Consider the following 17,487-nt stretch of genomic DNA (forward strand, 5'->3'; position numbering starts at 1 on the left):
TAGATTTCTGACCAAGATTTGCTGGAGGAAAATGAAAAAAAATTCAGGATAATTTTTGCATTGTTATCTCATGAGTAAAGGATTTGGAAAAAAAACAACTGATTGGAGATAATTCACTCTGAGCTTGCAATGGTTCCACAATATAAATATCAATTTTTGCTGATCTCCAGAACCTTGTGAACAACTTCAAGACTCAGTGAGTGGTTCTACAAAGGACAATCAAATGATGCATGCACGTGTAGCTCCCAAGTTTAATCAAAGCAAAAAAATGCTACTCGCATTTTGAGTCAAATAGCTCAAGAATGTCATAGGTAAGTCTTGACTGAAGAACTAGGTTACGGCAAAACACAATGGATGAATTAATTAGACACTTTTAATATATTAAACTAAATAACTCATTCATTGTCCTGGCATTAGTAGATTCATAAAAATTAATATTTCTATTCTCTTTTCCCCAAACTTTGGAAAATTAAGCCTCCCTTGTAAAGCACCTGTATGTTGCACCAATACCTGGCTAGTGGCCTCATCTTAGGGCCCTTCAATGTCTTAATCCATCTCTCTGCCCATCCCTCTTCAGGGAAGTGCTTCCTATTTACTTGATGTTGCCGATCACAGCTTGGCTATGAGTATACAGAGAATCATTTGTACCACCTTAATCCAATCAAAAGCGTGACATAAATTTGTTTAATCACAGGGTCAGATCATCAGGTTAAAGCTTTCAAATTCAAATTTTTGACAGAATTCTCAACCAGGCTGCATCATTTGGGTAGATTTCCATAGAAAATGTCAAAAGGTTATTATGAATAAATTGACACAGTACATGAGGAACAAATGCCACGGTTGTTTCCTAGTTCACTCTGAGCTGTTCGTACTTTGGAGAAGGGGTCCTGTTGAGATTAATTTAAATTCCATTAGTGGCAGCATAAGCACCATACCCGCTGACATATATCCCTGCAAAATAGGGTCTTTGTGCTATTTGGTTGTCTGAATCTAAACAGTGCTACAGAGATCAAAAACCTTTTAAGTTTTAAGAAGGTATGGGTTTCTTACTACAGAGGAATAGGCAATAAGTAACACCATCAAGATGACCAGAAGTCCCAAGAGATTACTCCAGGCTCTCTGTAGTGAAGAAGTAATCAAATGCATCTTGGGATTCAAACGCAGCAGATTCCACAGTTTAACAATTGCCAGCGACATTAGGAAAGCAATCACATATCCCAGACCAGAGTCTGTAATTGCAGTGTCGTAGAAATTTACAAACCTGGAAGTAACGACCAACATAATTTAGATTCATAATGGTTTTGAAAAATAATGTTTATATATTAATAACAGCCACAGTCATATTGAACTATTCTCGTGTTTAAAGCTGCAATTTGACATAGTTATTGCAGTTATAGGTTTGGAGTTGTGTCTTGCCAACTCAGAACGTTCTGGTAGAAATGTGGGAACAGCATTCCTGATCATGTAAAAGATTCTGACACACTTTGAAGAAAAGCACAACATGCTGACCAACAATGAACCCTCAACTAATTCAATGAAACCTGGATTCTCACTTACAAAATATTTTAGGTGAGATAAATATCAGTAAATAGAACATGTACAACAGAGAATTGCTGAGGAGAGGAATGATTTCGCATCAAATTTAAAAAAAATGTTCAAACTCAATGCCTTGCAAAATCAATAACCTTATCTTTAAAGTAAATTGTAGTTCTCAATGTAACATTTGGGGATTATAGTTGATTCATTTTATTAAATTGCTGTCATAGTTCTCAATATCAATCATAACATAATTGAAATATTAAGGGCATTGACTAAAAATAAAGACAAATCAATCATTTAGTTAACTCTGGGGAAATATGAGGCATGCGAAAAAGGGACTTTTGCTGCTTAACAGTAGTTACAAGTTAGAGGCGGGGCTGGAGCCAGTAAAGGTGAGTGTAGGTGGGGAGGCAGGGAGGAGATAGGTCAGTCCAGGGAGGACAGACAGGTCAAGGGGGCGGGATGAGGTTAGTAGGTAGGTGGTGGGGGGTGGGGGTAGGAGTTGGGAGGAGGGGATAAGTGAGAGGAAGAACAGGTTCGTGAGATGGGGGCGAGCTGGGCTGGATTTGGAATGCAGTAGAGGAACAGGAAATTTTGTGAAAGCTTGTGAAATCCACATTGATACCATTGGGCTGCATGGTTCCCAAGCGGAATATGAGTTACTGTTCCTGCAACCTTCAGGTGGCATCATTGTGGCACTGCAGGAGGCCCAGGATGGACATGTCGTCTGAGGAATGGGAGGCGGAGTTGAAATGGTTCGCGACTGGGTGGTGTAGTTTAGTGCGAACCGAGCGTAGGTGTTCTGCAAAGCGGTCCCCAAGCCTCCACTTGGTTTCCCCGATGTAGAGGAGCCACAACGGGTACAGTGGATGCAGTATACCACATTAGCAGATGTGCAGGTGAACCTCTGCTTAATATGGAAAGTCATCTTGGGGCCTGGGATGGGGGTGACGGAGAAGGTGTGGGGGCAAGCGTAGCATTTCCTGTGGTTGCAGGGGAAGGTGCCGGGTGTGATGGGGTTGGAGGGCAGTGTGGAGTGGACAAGGGAGTCAGAGAGTGTGGTCCCTCCGGAAAGCAGATAAGGGTGGGAAGGAAACAATGTCTTTGGTGGTGGGATTGCAGATGGCGCAAGTGTCGGAGGATGATGCGTTGTATCAGAGGTTGGTGGGGTGGTGTGTAAGGACAAGGGGGATTCTCTTTTTGGTTGTTATTGCGGGGACGGAGTGTGAGGGATGAGTTACGGGAAATGCAGGAGACACTGTTGAGGGAGTTCTCGACCACTGCAGGGGGGATGTTGCAGTCCTTGAAAAACTCATATTCCACTTGGGAACCCTGCAGCCCAATGGTACCAATGTGGATTTCACAAGCTTCAAAATCTCCCTTCCCCCTACTGCATCCCAAAACCAGCCCAGCTCATCCCCACCTCCCTAACCTGTTCTTCCTCTCACCTATCCCCTCCTCCCAACCTCATCCCACCCCCTTGACCTGTCCGTCCTCCCTGGACTGACCTATCTCCTCCCTACCTCCCCACCTACATTCACCTTTACTGGCTCCATCCCCACCTCTTTGACCTGTCTGTCTCCTCTCCACCTATCTTCTCCTCTACCCATCTTCGATCCTCCTCCCCCTCTCTCCCTATTTATTTCAGACCTCCCTTCCCCACCCCCATTTCTGAAGAAGGGTCTCGGCCCAAAACGTCAGCTTTCCTGCTCCTCTGATGTTGCTTGGCCTGCTGTGTTCATCCAGCTCTACACCTTGTTATCTTGGGTTGAAAAGTAAATTACTTACACAAACTGGAGTTTGAAACAAGGGAAAAAAACAAAAGGTTGCAGCAACATAAAATTGTAAATGTTAGCAGGAGTGCAGAAGTGCAGTTATATTTATCTTAACAAGGTAGCCTGATCCTTTAAGAAAGGAATGGTTTTGCAACAGACTTAAAAAGCAGAGATTTAAAACCTAACCATTGAGAGAAGTTCCAAGATGAATTGTGAAATTACTGTCTGATAGGCACCAGTATTTATCCACAACCCAGAGGTGCAGTTCAAAGAACATTTATTCGCACAGGGTGGGTCAATAGTAAGTACTTGCTGCCCCATATACATTAAATCCTCAAGAATGTTAAAGTATTTCTTTTGACAACTTTTAAAACAATTGCTGCACCAGTCCCCAAAGCACAATTCAGCTGCTACTTTCTTTGTCAATCAGGAATGAAATTTATCTTTTGAAAGGAAATTAATCAAAACATTTTTTACTAGACCAACAATGTATGCTCATCCCTACAATTTGTTAGAGCTAAAGCGTAAAGTGCTTCATTTCTGCAGCATTAAATTTTAATTCTTAAAACAATGGGTCATATCATCCTGCAAGCATTATGTCTGGGCACAGACCCTGGCAGTAAAACTTTATGTCCACTGATTGGAATATATCTTCAACAATATGTAGGGTATAAGAATTTGGCTACTCACCTGTCCTGATTTTGCAAGTAGTCATTCATAACTTGAGTTCCAAGGACAGTCCGTTTTATATACAGTCCAAGTGCACTGCAGCTGCACAAGATAATGGCTAAATTAATCAAGTTCCATTTGTCCCAGAAGTACTTCATTTTTTTTTGCTTTGGGAGTTTTCCCTGAAAGAGGACAAAACACAGTTTGAGTCAATCTGGATAGATTGAAGCTCTTTCTTCACAATCACAACATTGGGTCAAATTGTAGTTCTGACCCTTTTTATGTCTTTTTTTAAAAACATGCCATTTTCTTAAAAGTTCTAAATTCACTTATTTCTGCATCTCTGGTTGATTTCTGTTTTATAACTATAGGATTCATATCATTACAGTGTCTTTACTCAAAAATGAGGCAAACCCTCTGTTGTTACAGCTGGTTAATGAAGCACTTAGTTTAATCAAAAGAGTTGTGGTTTGTTGATGAAATAGCTGGTGTTAGGAAGGGCTTGAAGTAGGATTGTTACAAATTAGCCTCATCCCTTGTGGCAGGAAAGAAATTTGGGTCCCACAGAGGGATTATTTATCTTTTGGAAAAATTGTGCCCTATATATATAGTTTTTTTAATGTTGTGTAGTGGAGACATTGTAAAAGAGTGATAGCCCAGCCCAGAAAAAAAATTCCTGAATCATGACTGTGGATGATAAGTAGTGGATCAAATCTCTGGATAGTAGCATATCAATGTTTAACCTGCTGACCTAAATGGTCTTCCTCTGACTTTTTTTAAACTAAGTAGGTTCACGCCTCCAGTAAAGTAAAGTAGTTAATCTGCAGCACTTCCAGGTTTTGTTTCAAGGTCAGAAGTCACATGACACCAGGCTATAGTCCAACAGATTTATCTGAAATCACAAGCTTTTGGAGCGCTGCACTTTTGTCAGGTGAAGGTTTTGTTTCAGTGTAGTTGATTATCATTGGCATCACCACAGCTCCTTTAAGTGCTATCAATGTTAGTTTTATGAAATAATAAAACAATATTTCCACAACCAGTTGATTAACATTTCTCCCTTAGACTTCTACTTGGAACTCAGACTGAGAAAGAGATTTGTTTTAATTATCAAGTGATTAATAAGCAAATTTCAATGGTTGTCTGCCCCACTGCATTGTGCTAGAGAAGGCCTGTGCCATTTTAATGGTGGGACTTGGCTGAAGTGTTTAGCTCACTGGTAAATAGGTGGCTGCTGCACAGGCTCAGAATGAGAGAATTGGACAATATAGTACTGTATGTGTTTCTGGGTGAAGCAGAGTGGGACTATGTATGACATGTTCCATCACTTGCTTGCACAAATTAAAAACAGGGTTCTTCATACATGGCAGAAACATGCTTTGCATGGACTATTCCTTCAGAAGGATAGGCACCCCAGCTGTCCTTCATCTGACCTCTTTCTAGTTTTGACGGAATCACAGAAGAAAATGGCTGGTACATTTTTTCTGGCAATTTTGATGGGACAGCCCACTGTGTTAAGGAGCCACTGTACATCTCTCCCAAAACATTCACAGTCTCTTGTTCCTCTTATAAAGTCCAGTCTGTCACTGGTCTTGGGTGTTCAAATGTATTCCATCCAAAACAATCAGATTGAAATAAATGCTGTGTGACTAAACAAAGAATCACAGCTTATCAAACCTCTCCCTTTTTACTCCATTTGCTTGTAAGCTTTGATCCAAGAACAGGATTTAATATTAACACCTTGATTCAAATTCTAAAGATTTACCAATTACCTTGGCCCAATAAATCTAGGTACTCCACTACCAAATGACACATCAGATTGCAAGGCATTTTACTGCATATTTACCTTTGTATAAAACATGTGCCCAAAGCATTGCATTAAATGAATGATTAAATCATTGACTGATTAATTTTAATGTTTGTTTGTAGAAATCACAATGTAATTATAACATGTATTTATTCGGTAGTAATTTATGAAAAAGATTAAACTTATTGAAGTGATATTCAGTTTCATCTTAAGGAATTCTTCTCTTCTACTATAACTACGAGTTAGTAACTTAGTTATTCATATTTGTTGCATATTTCCAATCGGGGAGCATGATTGCATCCAAAAGGTTGCTCCCACTGAATGTCACTGGTCATAGTTAACATAAGTTTCCTAATTGCCAGACAAAGCATCATTTCAAAGAATACTTTTCTAGATTGGTGCTGGCTGGAGATTAGTAGTCAAGTACATTGCAGATGTAAATACAACTTTCACAAATTCTCAAACCCAAACAAGGCTGAATCATTTGCTAAAGCAGAGCCCATACACGGGATGGTTCCATTCCACCAGCCACGTACAGAATGGTTTTACCTTGCTGTTAATATCAATGGCAGGTAACACATATTAAAAATCAATTACTAGTGACATATGAAGATGGGACATTGCATAATTTCCAGCTGTCAATCTGATGATTCTCTTGTCACTTCAATGAAGGTTCACTCAAGGAAATCAATTATTCTTTCTTTTCATTTTGGTGCATCCCAAATGTGAAATTAAACTGAATCTTGATTAATAAACCCAATTACAGATGCTTCATATGAAGTCAGTGATGGAGAGGTGTGTAAAGAGGCTGACTTTACAATGTGCTCAATTGTCCTGTAGACAGCTCACACTGTTCTCTCCAAATGTTGAGATCTTTTGATAACAGAGCCTTCTGCATTTGAATCTGTCCAAGTTTGTTTTATTTTATTCCTCCCCATATAGTGGGAGCTACCTTACAAACTCTGAGATTGGCTTTCAGAGTGGCTTTCTATCTGAGTTTAGGATGTTTCATGGTGTGAGTTCCTGTGCTCAATTGGTGTGAATCACCACCTTTGGTATCAGAAGTCCTCTATGCAAAACACATGGCTGACCCAGCATTGTTGACTTCTGATGAGCACATTGTTGATACTAGGCATGAAGCACTTTGTAAGAATTCTTTGTCTTTTATGTCCTGCCGCCACATATTGCTGATAGAGCTTAAGCAGCAAAAATGTAAGGCATCTAATTGCGTAATGTGGAACTGGTACATTGTCTGTGCTTTATAGTCACAGAGGCATGATGTGAGAGCCACTGACTGAAATCAGCTTTTCAAATAAATTTCATGCTTTCTCCCAAGCTTGTGAATTTACAAGTCAAATGCTTACCTTGCTTTTTCAAGGGGATAGGTAATTTTTCATTTGTGAGACAATGGGCAATATTATTGCACAACTTAGTGTTGTGGGAGATGAAATTCCCAAAATAACATTATGAATTGAGTTAAATGCTTCTTTAAAAAAAAGCTCACTCATGAGATATGGGCATCTCTGGCTGGCCAGCATTTATTTTGCCTCTTTAGTTGCCTTTGAGAAGGTGGTGGTCACTGCCTGCTTAAACTGCTGCAATCCAAAGCTGTAGGTAGATCCTCAATGTCATTTGGGAGGGAATTTCAGGAGTCTGACCCAGTGCCACTGAAAGAACAGCGATATATTTCCAAGTCAGGATTGGGAGTGACTTGGAAGGAAACTTGCAGGTGTTGGTGTACCCATGTATTTGCTGCTCCTGCCCTTGTGTGTGTTTGGAAGGTACTGTCTGAAGTGTTTTGACAAATTTCTGCAACACATCTTGTAGATGGTACAAATTGAAGAATTTAAAGGGTTCCATACATTTGGTACAGGTGTAAACCAGTGAACCAGAAGCTGACATATGTAGGACTCCTCTATTCATCTTCGATTCGGCTCTCCCTCTCTGCCTATTTAGTTCAGAACCCTCTCCCCCTCCCCCTTTTCTGATGAAGGGTCTAGGCCCAAAACATCAGCTTTTGTGCTCCTAAGATGCTGCTTGGCCTTCTGTGTTCATCCAACTCCACACTTCGCTATCTCAGATTCTCCAGCATCTGCAGTTCCCATTATCTCTCATATGTAGGACCTCACAGGGCTAGGAAACCCATTAGCTTCTTCAGATTAACCTGGAGCCAGGGTATTATACTCCATGGCCACAAGGACATTTCCGTAACCTCACTCTGTATAAACAAAATGAAAATGAGTCTGACTATCATAATCATTGTGGTGTTTCCCTTCGGTCCACAGCAAGAAAACTTCATCCAGTGGTTAGTCTCAGGGGTTGCCTCTGATTTTACAGACTCAATGTATCTCTGTGGATTTCATGCCAGATGATGAAAAGTCGATGGAATCTTTGTGGTACTTCAAATTCAGAAAAAAGTCCTGCAACAGATCAGGAAGATCTACATGGTGTTCATTGGTCTGATCAAGGCCTTTGACACAGTGGTCCTTGAGGCCTGTGGGAGGTACTAGATGAATATAGCCCTGAAATGTTGATCAGGTTCATCCACTTATTTCATGATGGCTTGATGTCCAGTACAGTGCAAAATGGTGTTATCAGATGTTCTTCTTCTCAATAAGCAATGCTGCATAATGCCCCCAGTTCAGTTTGCCAACTACTTCTCAGCCATGTTCTTATAAGCACTGGGTTTACACAATTGGCTCAGGACAGGTGACAGTTTCCTCAATCTGCAAACGCTAAAAACTCAGATAAAGATTACAGGACAAATACTAGTGAATTCTTGTTTGCTGACAGCTGTTCTGTCATAGTGTACACCCTGAGGGACATGTATCTGCTTCTTGACATTCCAGGATAATCTCTTACAAAAACATCCGAGGCTTATATCAAGTTTGTATATTGTTTTCATAGACACTTCAGAGAGTATTACTCAGTTTAAACAGCAGACAAAGGAATCATTACCAATATCTTCAAACAATATCATTATGCAACATAATCTTCAGGATTTTACCTCAAATTCACTAAAAAGCCAATTTTCTAACTTCACGTTCCATCTACCTGCTTAACCATATAATAAATAACAATGATGATGAGGACAAATTGTGCCCCAATAACTGCAGAATAATTCTGGTCTACATAGTGATAGAGGTGGATAATTTCCATTTCCACATTACCAAGGAAGACACCTGAAAAATTAAGTTTATAAATGATGAGGGTTTCAACATGTTAAAGGTTGGTCAAGTGTTTGTGTACTGCTCACCATTAAATACAAGAACATAGTGTTAAGCATTACATGACTTGAACAAAGGTTTTTGGCTGCATCATTTCATTATAACTATTTCAAAAAGATATTCAAAATTAACTAACATTCTGAAATATCAAGGACAGAGTACATATAAGTCTTAGATCACAGGTTATTAATCAGCTGTTCCATATCTTAAATAATTTAACATTAGGATTCTACAGGGTATATCCATGATGAAATATTAAATTAATTCAAGTATTCTGAAGGCAACTTTCAAAATATGATTACTTTAGAGCACAACATTTAGTCAATCTTTGAATTCTTCAAAAATTCTTCTAGAAACAGGAGTCAAAATATATGCTGAGTATAAAATGCAAAATGCTGCTGTTGGTGTAGGGCATCACAGCTAATTCATAATCAGTTGCTGTGGCACAGTTTATTGAATGAGTTAATTCTACAAGAATGCTTTTACCTATAATCAAACCATTTTAGAACCATAAAACTCATTGTCATTGACATCTAAAACAAAGAATTAATCAAATTCGCTGCAAGTCATTTCAACTGTAGCACCGTCAGGTGGATCCTGCTCTGGACTTGATGCTTTTATCCTCAGCATCATCCCTCCATAACAAATCTTCCTCTTCATCAGTTGAATTGAATATTCTATATTTTTGAACAATCTGATAACACTTTGTGCATGATGAGCATCCCACAATTTGTTGATTGAAACTTTACAAAACATCAAGTGGCATTTCCATTTTTACTGAACCATCCACCTATTTCATTCAGCATGAATATGATCCTGGAGGAGACAGCTATGCAAAGATTGACCAATGGGTGTTTGAGCCCAGGAGGGCTGCAACATGGGTGTTATTTCTTTCCAGTTAGCCCTTGATCTCATTAGGTCTATTACATCTGAACATATTCCACATAAGTTTAATTCATTATATAGACCATCAAGCACCTAGTTCATGCATTATAAATTCATAACTTCACTCTATCCTCATCCAATCATTTCATGGATATACACAAAACCCCTCACAAAGCACTTAACTTTGATGTAGGGTCTCTCGGTTGGGAGAAGTGCCTGACAATCAGGGGCACCCCTGAAAGGCAAACTTTTCAGCATGTGTTGGATGGCATTCTGAGGCTCAGGAAAACCACGTGGCTCCCATGTAATCCCTGAGCCACCAGTGAATTCTAAATTTTTATAATCAACCCGTTCAGAGATGTTACTACACGTCTCTTGAGCAGGCAGAACTTAAATCCGGGCCTGTCAGTCTGGGGTAGGAACGCCACCACTGCTATCCCACGAGCCTAAATGAAGTCCTTTGCATCTGTCAGTTCCTGCCTCCAAATTCAACCGGAGGTTTTCCTGTCACCAGGAGTCTGCTATCTGGACGACTCTTTGATCAGGCCGATCCAGCCTGTTGCTGTTTTGAGAGCTGGGTTAAATTCTGTCCTAGACTGTTACCCCTGAAACATGGTATTAATGATAGGTGTCCATTGCTGTCTCTTAATGGGAAATGTAATCACAGCAGATACAGTTATAATATATGTGTGAAGCAGTCTGTAGACGTATGAACCTCACCCCTCACAATAAATTTCCTAAGTATATGCTATTTGTGTAGAACTTACGACAATAGGTCTCTAAAGTTTATATCTATCCTCCACATGACATTTGTCCAAATTAATGTGTAAATATCATATTCTTACTTCACATAGCTGTCATGTCAGTTCTTCTCCTTGTGCCATTCTCTGAGTAGCTGATGTATAATATATAGCAATAGCTTTGTCTCTTACCTATAGCATTCATCTCCAGCATCAGTGTGACTACACAGAATAGGTTTACATTTGCCTTATAGACTGTGAACTCCACAAAGATGGCTCTCGTGTACATATCAACCCAAATGTTTTCTTTCAGGTAGTTAATAACTCTGTGGAGAAAAATACACAACAGCAATTATCTCATTGAAATATTTGAGATAAATTGACAAAACATGTATTCTAGTGGAGAAATCTACAATTGTGTATCAAATAAAACACATGAGCCTAAAGGAATGGCTTTGCCTTTTTAGGATGTTAATGGCTGGGAGTGAACCAGCGAGGAACAAGTAGGCAACAGTCAAGCATATAATGTGATTGGCCCAGAAGAGAAAAGACAGCTGGAGCTTGAGCAGTATCTTTAGGGACTTCCTGCTGGGAAGTGTTTGGATTATTGGCTGTGACAGATTCAAGCTTGGCTACAATGTCAACAATGAATGGACAACTTACTAACACAAATCTCTAGTCTTGGACATGAAGATTAGGCTGCACCTTAGTGATGCGGAACCAATGTCCAATGACAAACAACAGATCCATGAACAGAAAATCAGAAATACTTGAAGAAACTTGCAAAAAACAATTGCTGATGATCTTTACTCCCACAAGAGATGTGTTGAAAACTTGAAGACTTGAAGTGAGAAAAAAATCATGAATTAGACTCAGTATTAATCCAATCAAAAATGGAAAAGCTGCCAATAGGTTCTTACAACTATTCAGAACTGCAGCAATTAGTAAACTCTATCAGGAATTGTCCCTTTAGTATAGTCTTACCATTCATACTTGCATAATTGACCTGGATAAGAGCCAGACATCATACACTTGATAATAAGATATAATTGCGTGGGAAATCCTTGCATTGATTGGGGACTGGATGGTATTCAAGATGTGGGTTTCAGAAAGGTTTAGTTCTTAAACTGTGATTTGCCAGGCAGTATTCCAAATGAAAACTATACCCTTCTCTTTTCAATTCCCTCAACACATTATTCACAATTTCCTGCACCAGATGTCTCAGACCACATCTGGTGGAGTGAATGAATCCAACAGATAGCATGCTGTTTGTTAATTCACAATGCAAACCTAGAGGGAAGTCTTAAAGCAGATGACTTGTGCTCTGTCACTGAGCTGTAACTATTTCCAGAAAGTTTTTGTTCAGAATAACACAGCTATTTCATTTTGTTAATGCATAAACCAGATGCAGCAGTAAAGTTTGTAGTATAGTCTCACAGAACACAGATGTGGTACACAATCTGGTCTCATTTATCTTTCTATTCCCAGGATTCATTGCATGAAGGAAGAATGTTTATTGACATTATGCATGACAGATTAAGTATAACATGGATAAATGAGAGGTTATGTACTTCAAGAGTGAAATCAGGAAGGCAGATTATCTGAATGGCGACAGATTAGGCAAGAAGGAGGTGCAAAGCAATCCGGGTGTCCTTATACACCAGCTGCTGAAAGCAAGCATGAAGGTGCGGCAAGCAGTGAAGAAGGCAAATGATATGTTGGCCTTCATAGCAAGCGTTATGCAACACAGAAACAGGCCCTTTGGTCCAACTTGTCCATGCGAACCTAGTTTCCCAAACTAAGCCAGTCCCACTTTCGTGTGTTTGGGCCATTTCCCTCCAAATCTTTTCTATTCATGTACCTATCCAAATACCTTTTAAATGTTGTAATTGCACCTGCATCTGCCACTTCATTCCACATTTGAACCACCCTCTGTGGGGGGGGGGGGGGGGGGGACTGTCCCTCAGGTCCCTTTTAAATCCTTCTCCTCTCACCTTAAAAATATGTCCCCTAGTTTTGAACTCCCCCACCTGAAGGCAAAGATCTTGGCTATTCATCTTATCTATGCCCCTCTCTAAGGTGACCCCTCAACCTCCTATGCTCCAGTGAAAAAAGCCTCAGCCTCTCTTTATAACTCAAACCCTCCAGTGCCGCAACATTGTGGCCAATCTTTCATGAACTCTCTCCGATTTAATAATATCCTTCCTGGAGCAAGGCAACCAGAACTGTACACAATATGCAAAAAGTGGCTTCACCAACATCTAGTACAACCTCAACATGATGTCCCAGCCCCTATACTCAATGATAGTACTCAATGGGAAATGAAGGTAAACGTGCTAAGCGCCTTCTTAACCACCCTGTCTGCCTGTGTTGCAGCTTCCAAACAACTGTGTACCTGAACTCCTAGGTCTCTCTGTCCTAAAACATTACCAAAATCCATTGCCATTGCAATTAATTTTCTAGATCTTGCCCTGTTTGTGTTACCAAAATGTAATACATCACATTTATCCAAATTAAACTCCATTTGCCACTCCTCAGCCCAATTGATCATAGTCCCTTTATAATCTTAGATAATTTTCTTCACTGTTGACTTTGATTGTAATAAGGTCAGCCAGGTGGACCTCATAGAATATGAGTTCCCTGATTGGGGCTGCTAATATGATCCAATTAGGGAGCTCTGGCTTACAGATTATAACAGGAATGTCAGAAATCTTGATCACTCAGAGTTGGCTTTGAGGGAGCTGGATCAGTATCAAGGACTCTCTGGGTGTAAATAAAGGGTGACTTGGTGACGGGATATCAGTCTCTGTGGAGTAATTTTAGGCTATATCATCGATTTTGACGTCATCCACAAATCCACCGAGCATGCCTCCTAATTTCTCATCAAAATTACTTAAATAAAGGAGAAACAAAAGTGGACTTAGCACTGATCCCTGAAGAACACCACTGTTCAGAGGCCCCCAGTCCGAAAAACAACCCTCCATCACCTCAAGATAACAAAGTGTGGAGCTGGAAGAACACAGCAGGCCGAGCAGCATCTTAGGAGCACAAAGGCTGATGTTTCAGGCCGAGAACTTCATCAGAAATAGGGGAGGGGAAGGGGATCCTGAAATAAATAGGGAGAGAGGGGAGGCAGAATGAAGAGGGATAGAGGAGAGATAGGTGGAGAGGAGCCAGACAAGTTAAAGAGGCGGGGATGGAGCCAGTAAAGGTGAGTGTAGGTGGGGAGGTAGGGAGGGGATAGGTCAGTCCAGGGAGGATGGACAGGTCAAGGAGGCGGGATGAGGTTAGTCGGTAGGAAATGGGGGTGTGGCTTGAGGTGGGAGGAGGAGGTAAGTGAGAGGAAGAACAGGTTAGGGAGGTGGAGATGAGCTGGGCTTGTTTTGGGATGTGGTAGGGGGAGGGGAGATTTTGAAGCTTGTGAAATCCACACTGATACCATTGGGCTGCAGGGTTCCCAAGTGGCATATGAGTTGCTGTTCCTGCAACCTTCGCATGGCATCGTTGTGGCACTGCAGGAGGCCCAGGATGGACATGTCGTCTGAGGAATGGGAAGGGGAGTTAAAATGGTTCACGACTGGGAGGTGCAGTTGTTTATTGTGAACCAAGTGTAGGTGTTCTGCAAAGCGGTCCACAAGCCTCCGCTTGGTTTCCCCAATGTAGACAAGCCACAATGGGTACAGCGGATGCAGTATACCACATTAGCAGATGTGCAAGTGAACATCTGCTTAATGTGTAAAGTCTTTCTTGTGGCTGGGGATGGGTGTGACGGAGGTGGCGTGAGGGCAGGTGTAGCACTTCCTGCGGTTGCAGGGAAAAGTGCCGTGTGTGGTAGGACAGACAAGGGAGTCACGGAGAGAGTGGTCCCTCTGGAAAGCAGACAAGGGTGGGGAGGAAAAAAATATCTTTGGTAGTGGGGTCGGATTGTAGATGGCGGAAGTGTCGGAGGATGATGCGTTGTATCCGGAGGTTGGTGGGGTGGTACGTAAGGACGAGGGTGATTCTTTTTTGGTTGTTATTGTGGGGACAGGGTGTGATGGGCAGACGAACATCTGCTTGACAGGGGACAGGGTGTGAGGGATGAATTGCGAGAAATGTGGGAGACACGGTCGAGGGCATTCTCGACCACTGCGGGACCATACTCTCCGTGACTCCCTTGTCTGCTCCACACTTGCCTCCAGCCCCACCATACCCGGCACTTTTCCCTACAACCGCAGGAAGTGCTACACCTGCCTCCACACCTCCTCCCTCAACCCATCCCAGGCCCCAGGAAGAATTTCCATATCAAGCAGATGTTCACCTGCACATCTGCCAATGTGGTATACTGCATCCGCTGTACCCATTGAGTTCTCCTCTACATCGGGGAAGCCAAGCGGAGGCTTGTGGACCACTTTGGAGAACACCTACACTCGGTTCACAATAAACAACTGCACCTCCCAGTCATGAACTATTTCAACTCCTCCTCCCATTCCTCAGACGACATGTCCATCCTGGGCCTCCTGCAGTGCCACAACGATGCCACCCGAAGGTTGCAGGAACAGCAACTCATATTCCACTTGGGAACCCTGTAGCCCAACGGTATCAATGTGGATTTCACAAGCTTCAAAATCTCCCCTCCCCCCACTGCATCCCACAACCAGCCCAGTTCATCCCCGCCTCCCTAACCTGTTCTTCCTCTCACCTATCCCCTCCTCCCACCTAAAGCCACACCCCATTTCCTACCTACTAACCTCATCCCACCCCCTTGACCTGTCCGTCCTCCCTGGACTGACCTATCTCCTCCCTACCTACACTCACCTTTACTGGTTCCATCCCCGCCTCTTTGACTTGTCTGTCTCCTCTCCACCCATCTTGCCCTCTATCCATCTTTGGTCTGCCTCCCCCTCTCTCCCTATTTATTTCAGAACCCCTTCCCCTCCCCTATTTCTGAAGAAGGTTCTAGGCCGAAATGTCAGCTTTCCTGCTCCTCAGATGCTGCTTGGCCTGCTGTGTTCATCCAGCTCTACACCTTGTTGTCTCGGATTCTCCAGAATCTGCAGTTCCTACAATCTCTGATATGATTTTAAGCCCTCCGTCACCTCCCTCTGTCTCCTACTGTCAAGCCGATTTCGTATCTAATTGGTAAGCTCCCTCTGAATCTCACGTGATCTAACTTTACTAATTAGTCTGTGTGGAACCTTGTCAGTGGCTTTACTAAAGCAAAAGTAGATAATATCTATCATTCTGCTCTCATTAATCTTTTAGGTAACATCCTCAAAAAAACTGAAATCAACTTTGTAAGGCACTATTTCCAATGCACAAAGCCATACTGATCATCTCTAATCATTCCTTGCCTCTCTGAATGAGTGTAAATCTTATAACTCAGAATTCCCTCCAACAATTTACCCACCACTGATTTCAGACTCACAGGTCTAGAGTTCCCAGGCTTCTCCTTACAGCTTTTCTTCAATAAAGACACAACATTGGCAACCTCAAGTCCTCTGGCACTTCACCCGAGGCTGTAGATGATATAAATATCTTTGCTGGAGCCCCACAGTTTCTTCCCTAACTTCTCACAAAGTCCTGGAATTCTGTCCCAGAGAAAGTGGTTAAGGCCAAAATGTTTCTGAGAAGGAGATAGATATAACTCTAAGGCCTAAAGGGTCACAGGATATGAGGGGAAAGCTGGAACAGGATATTGAGTTGGATGATCAGCTGTGATCACATTGAATGAGGCAGCATGCTCGAAGGACTGAATGGCCTATTCCTACCTCTATTTTCTATGATTCTACAAGAAAAACTGTCCCCATTCTGATTAAAAATGTCATTGTTATCAACAGGATTCTCGTGTGGGCATGCAAATTATTCAAAGCAATTGGAGCATTTTGAGTAAATAATGAAGTTAAAACCTTGTGATTTCTAGTAATTCAGATTCAGGCAAAGCATTCTGTAGGTGTAAAATACAGCAAGTGTAATTACACATTGGATGATCAACTTGTATCAGGAATTGTTAACTGTTACAGCCCATGGCGTGAAGATGCCAAACCAATGAACAATTGTAGGTGAAATGTAAGGTGCTGCATTTTGGGAAGGCAAATCAGGGCAGGACTTACACACTTAATGGTAGGGTCCTGGGAAGTGTTGCCGAGACCACGGGGTGCAGGTTCATAGTTCCTTGAAAGGTGAGTTGCAGTTAGACAGGATAGTGAAGAATGCATGTGGTACGCTTGCCTTTATAAGTCAGTGCATTGAATATAGGAGTTGGGAGGTCATGTTGCAGCTCGAGAGAACATTGTTTGGGCCACTTTTGGAATACTGCATTCATGGAACATAGAACATTACAGCACAGTACAGGCCCGTCGGTCCTCGATGTTGTGCCGACCTGTCATACTGATCTGAAGCCCATCTAACCTACACTATTCCATATACGTCCATATGCTTGTCCAATGACAACTTAAATGTACCTAAAGTTGGCGAATCTACTACCGTTGCAGGCAAAGCGTTCCATTCCCTTACTACTCTGAGCAAAGAAACTACCTCTGACATCTGTCCTATATCTTTCACCCCTCAATTTAAAGCTATGCCCCCTTGTGCTCGCCGTCACCATCCTAGGAAAAAGGCTCTCCCTATCCAACCCTGTGATTATTTTATTCAGTTCTGGTCTCTCAGCTATAGCAAAGATGTTGTGAAACTTAGAGTTCAGAAAAGATTTACAAGGATGTTACCAGAGTTGGAGGGTCTGAGCTATAGGGAGAGGGTGAATAGGCTGGGGCTATTTTCCCTGGAGTGTCGGACACAGAGGGGTGATATTATAGAGATTTATAAAATCATGAGGTGCTTGGATAGGGTGAATGGTCAAGGTCTTTTTC

At 41.7% G+C, this 17,487-nt stretch overlaps 1 protein-coding gene across 1 annotated transcript in view; it reads right to left on the reverse strand.

The window, feature by feature from the left end:
- LOC125459954 (polycystin-1-like protein 2) overlaps positions 1-17,487 on the reverse strand; it is a 109,154-nt gene that overhangs the window by 19,111 nt on the left and 72,556 nt on the right. The window contains 4 exon segments of the mRNA XM_059651536.1: positions 1,051-1,261; positions 4,005-4,165; positions 8,842-8,969; positions 10,832-10,965. Of these exon segments, the coding sequence (XP_059507519.1) occupies positions 1,051-1,261; positions 4,005-4,165; positions 8,842-8,969; positions 10,832-10,965 (634 nt within the window).

The sequence above is a fragment of the Stegostoma tigrinum genome, chromosome 16, assembly GCF_030684315.1.
Source record: "Stegostoma tigrinum isolate sSteTig4 chromosome 16, sSteTig4.hap1, whole genome shotgun sequence".
NCBI classification, from domain to species: domain Eukaryota; kingdom Metazoa; phylum Chordata; class Chondrichthyes; order Orectolobiformes; family Stegostomatidae; genus Stegostoma; species Stegostoma tigrinum.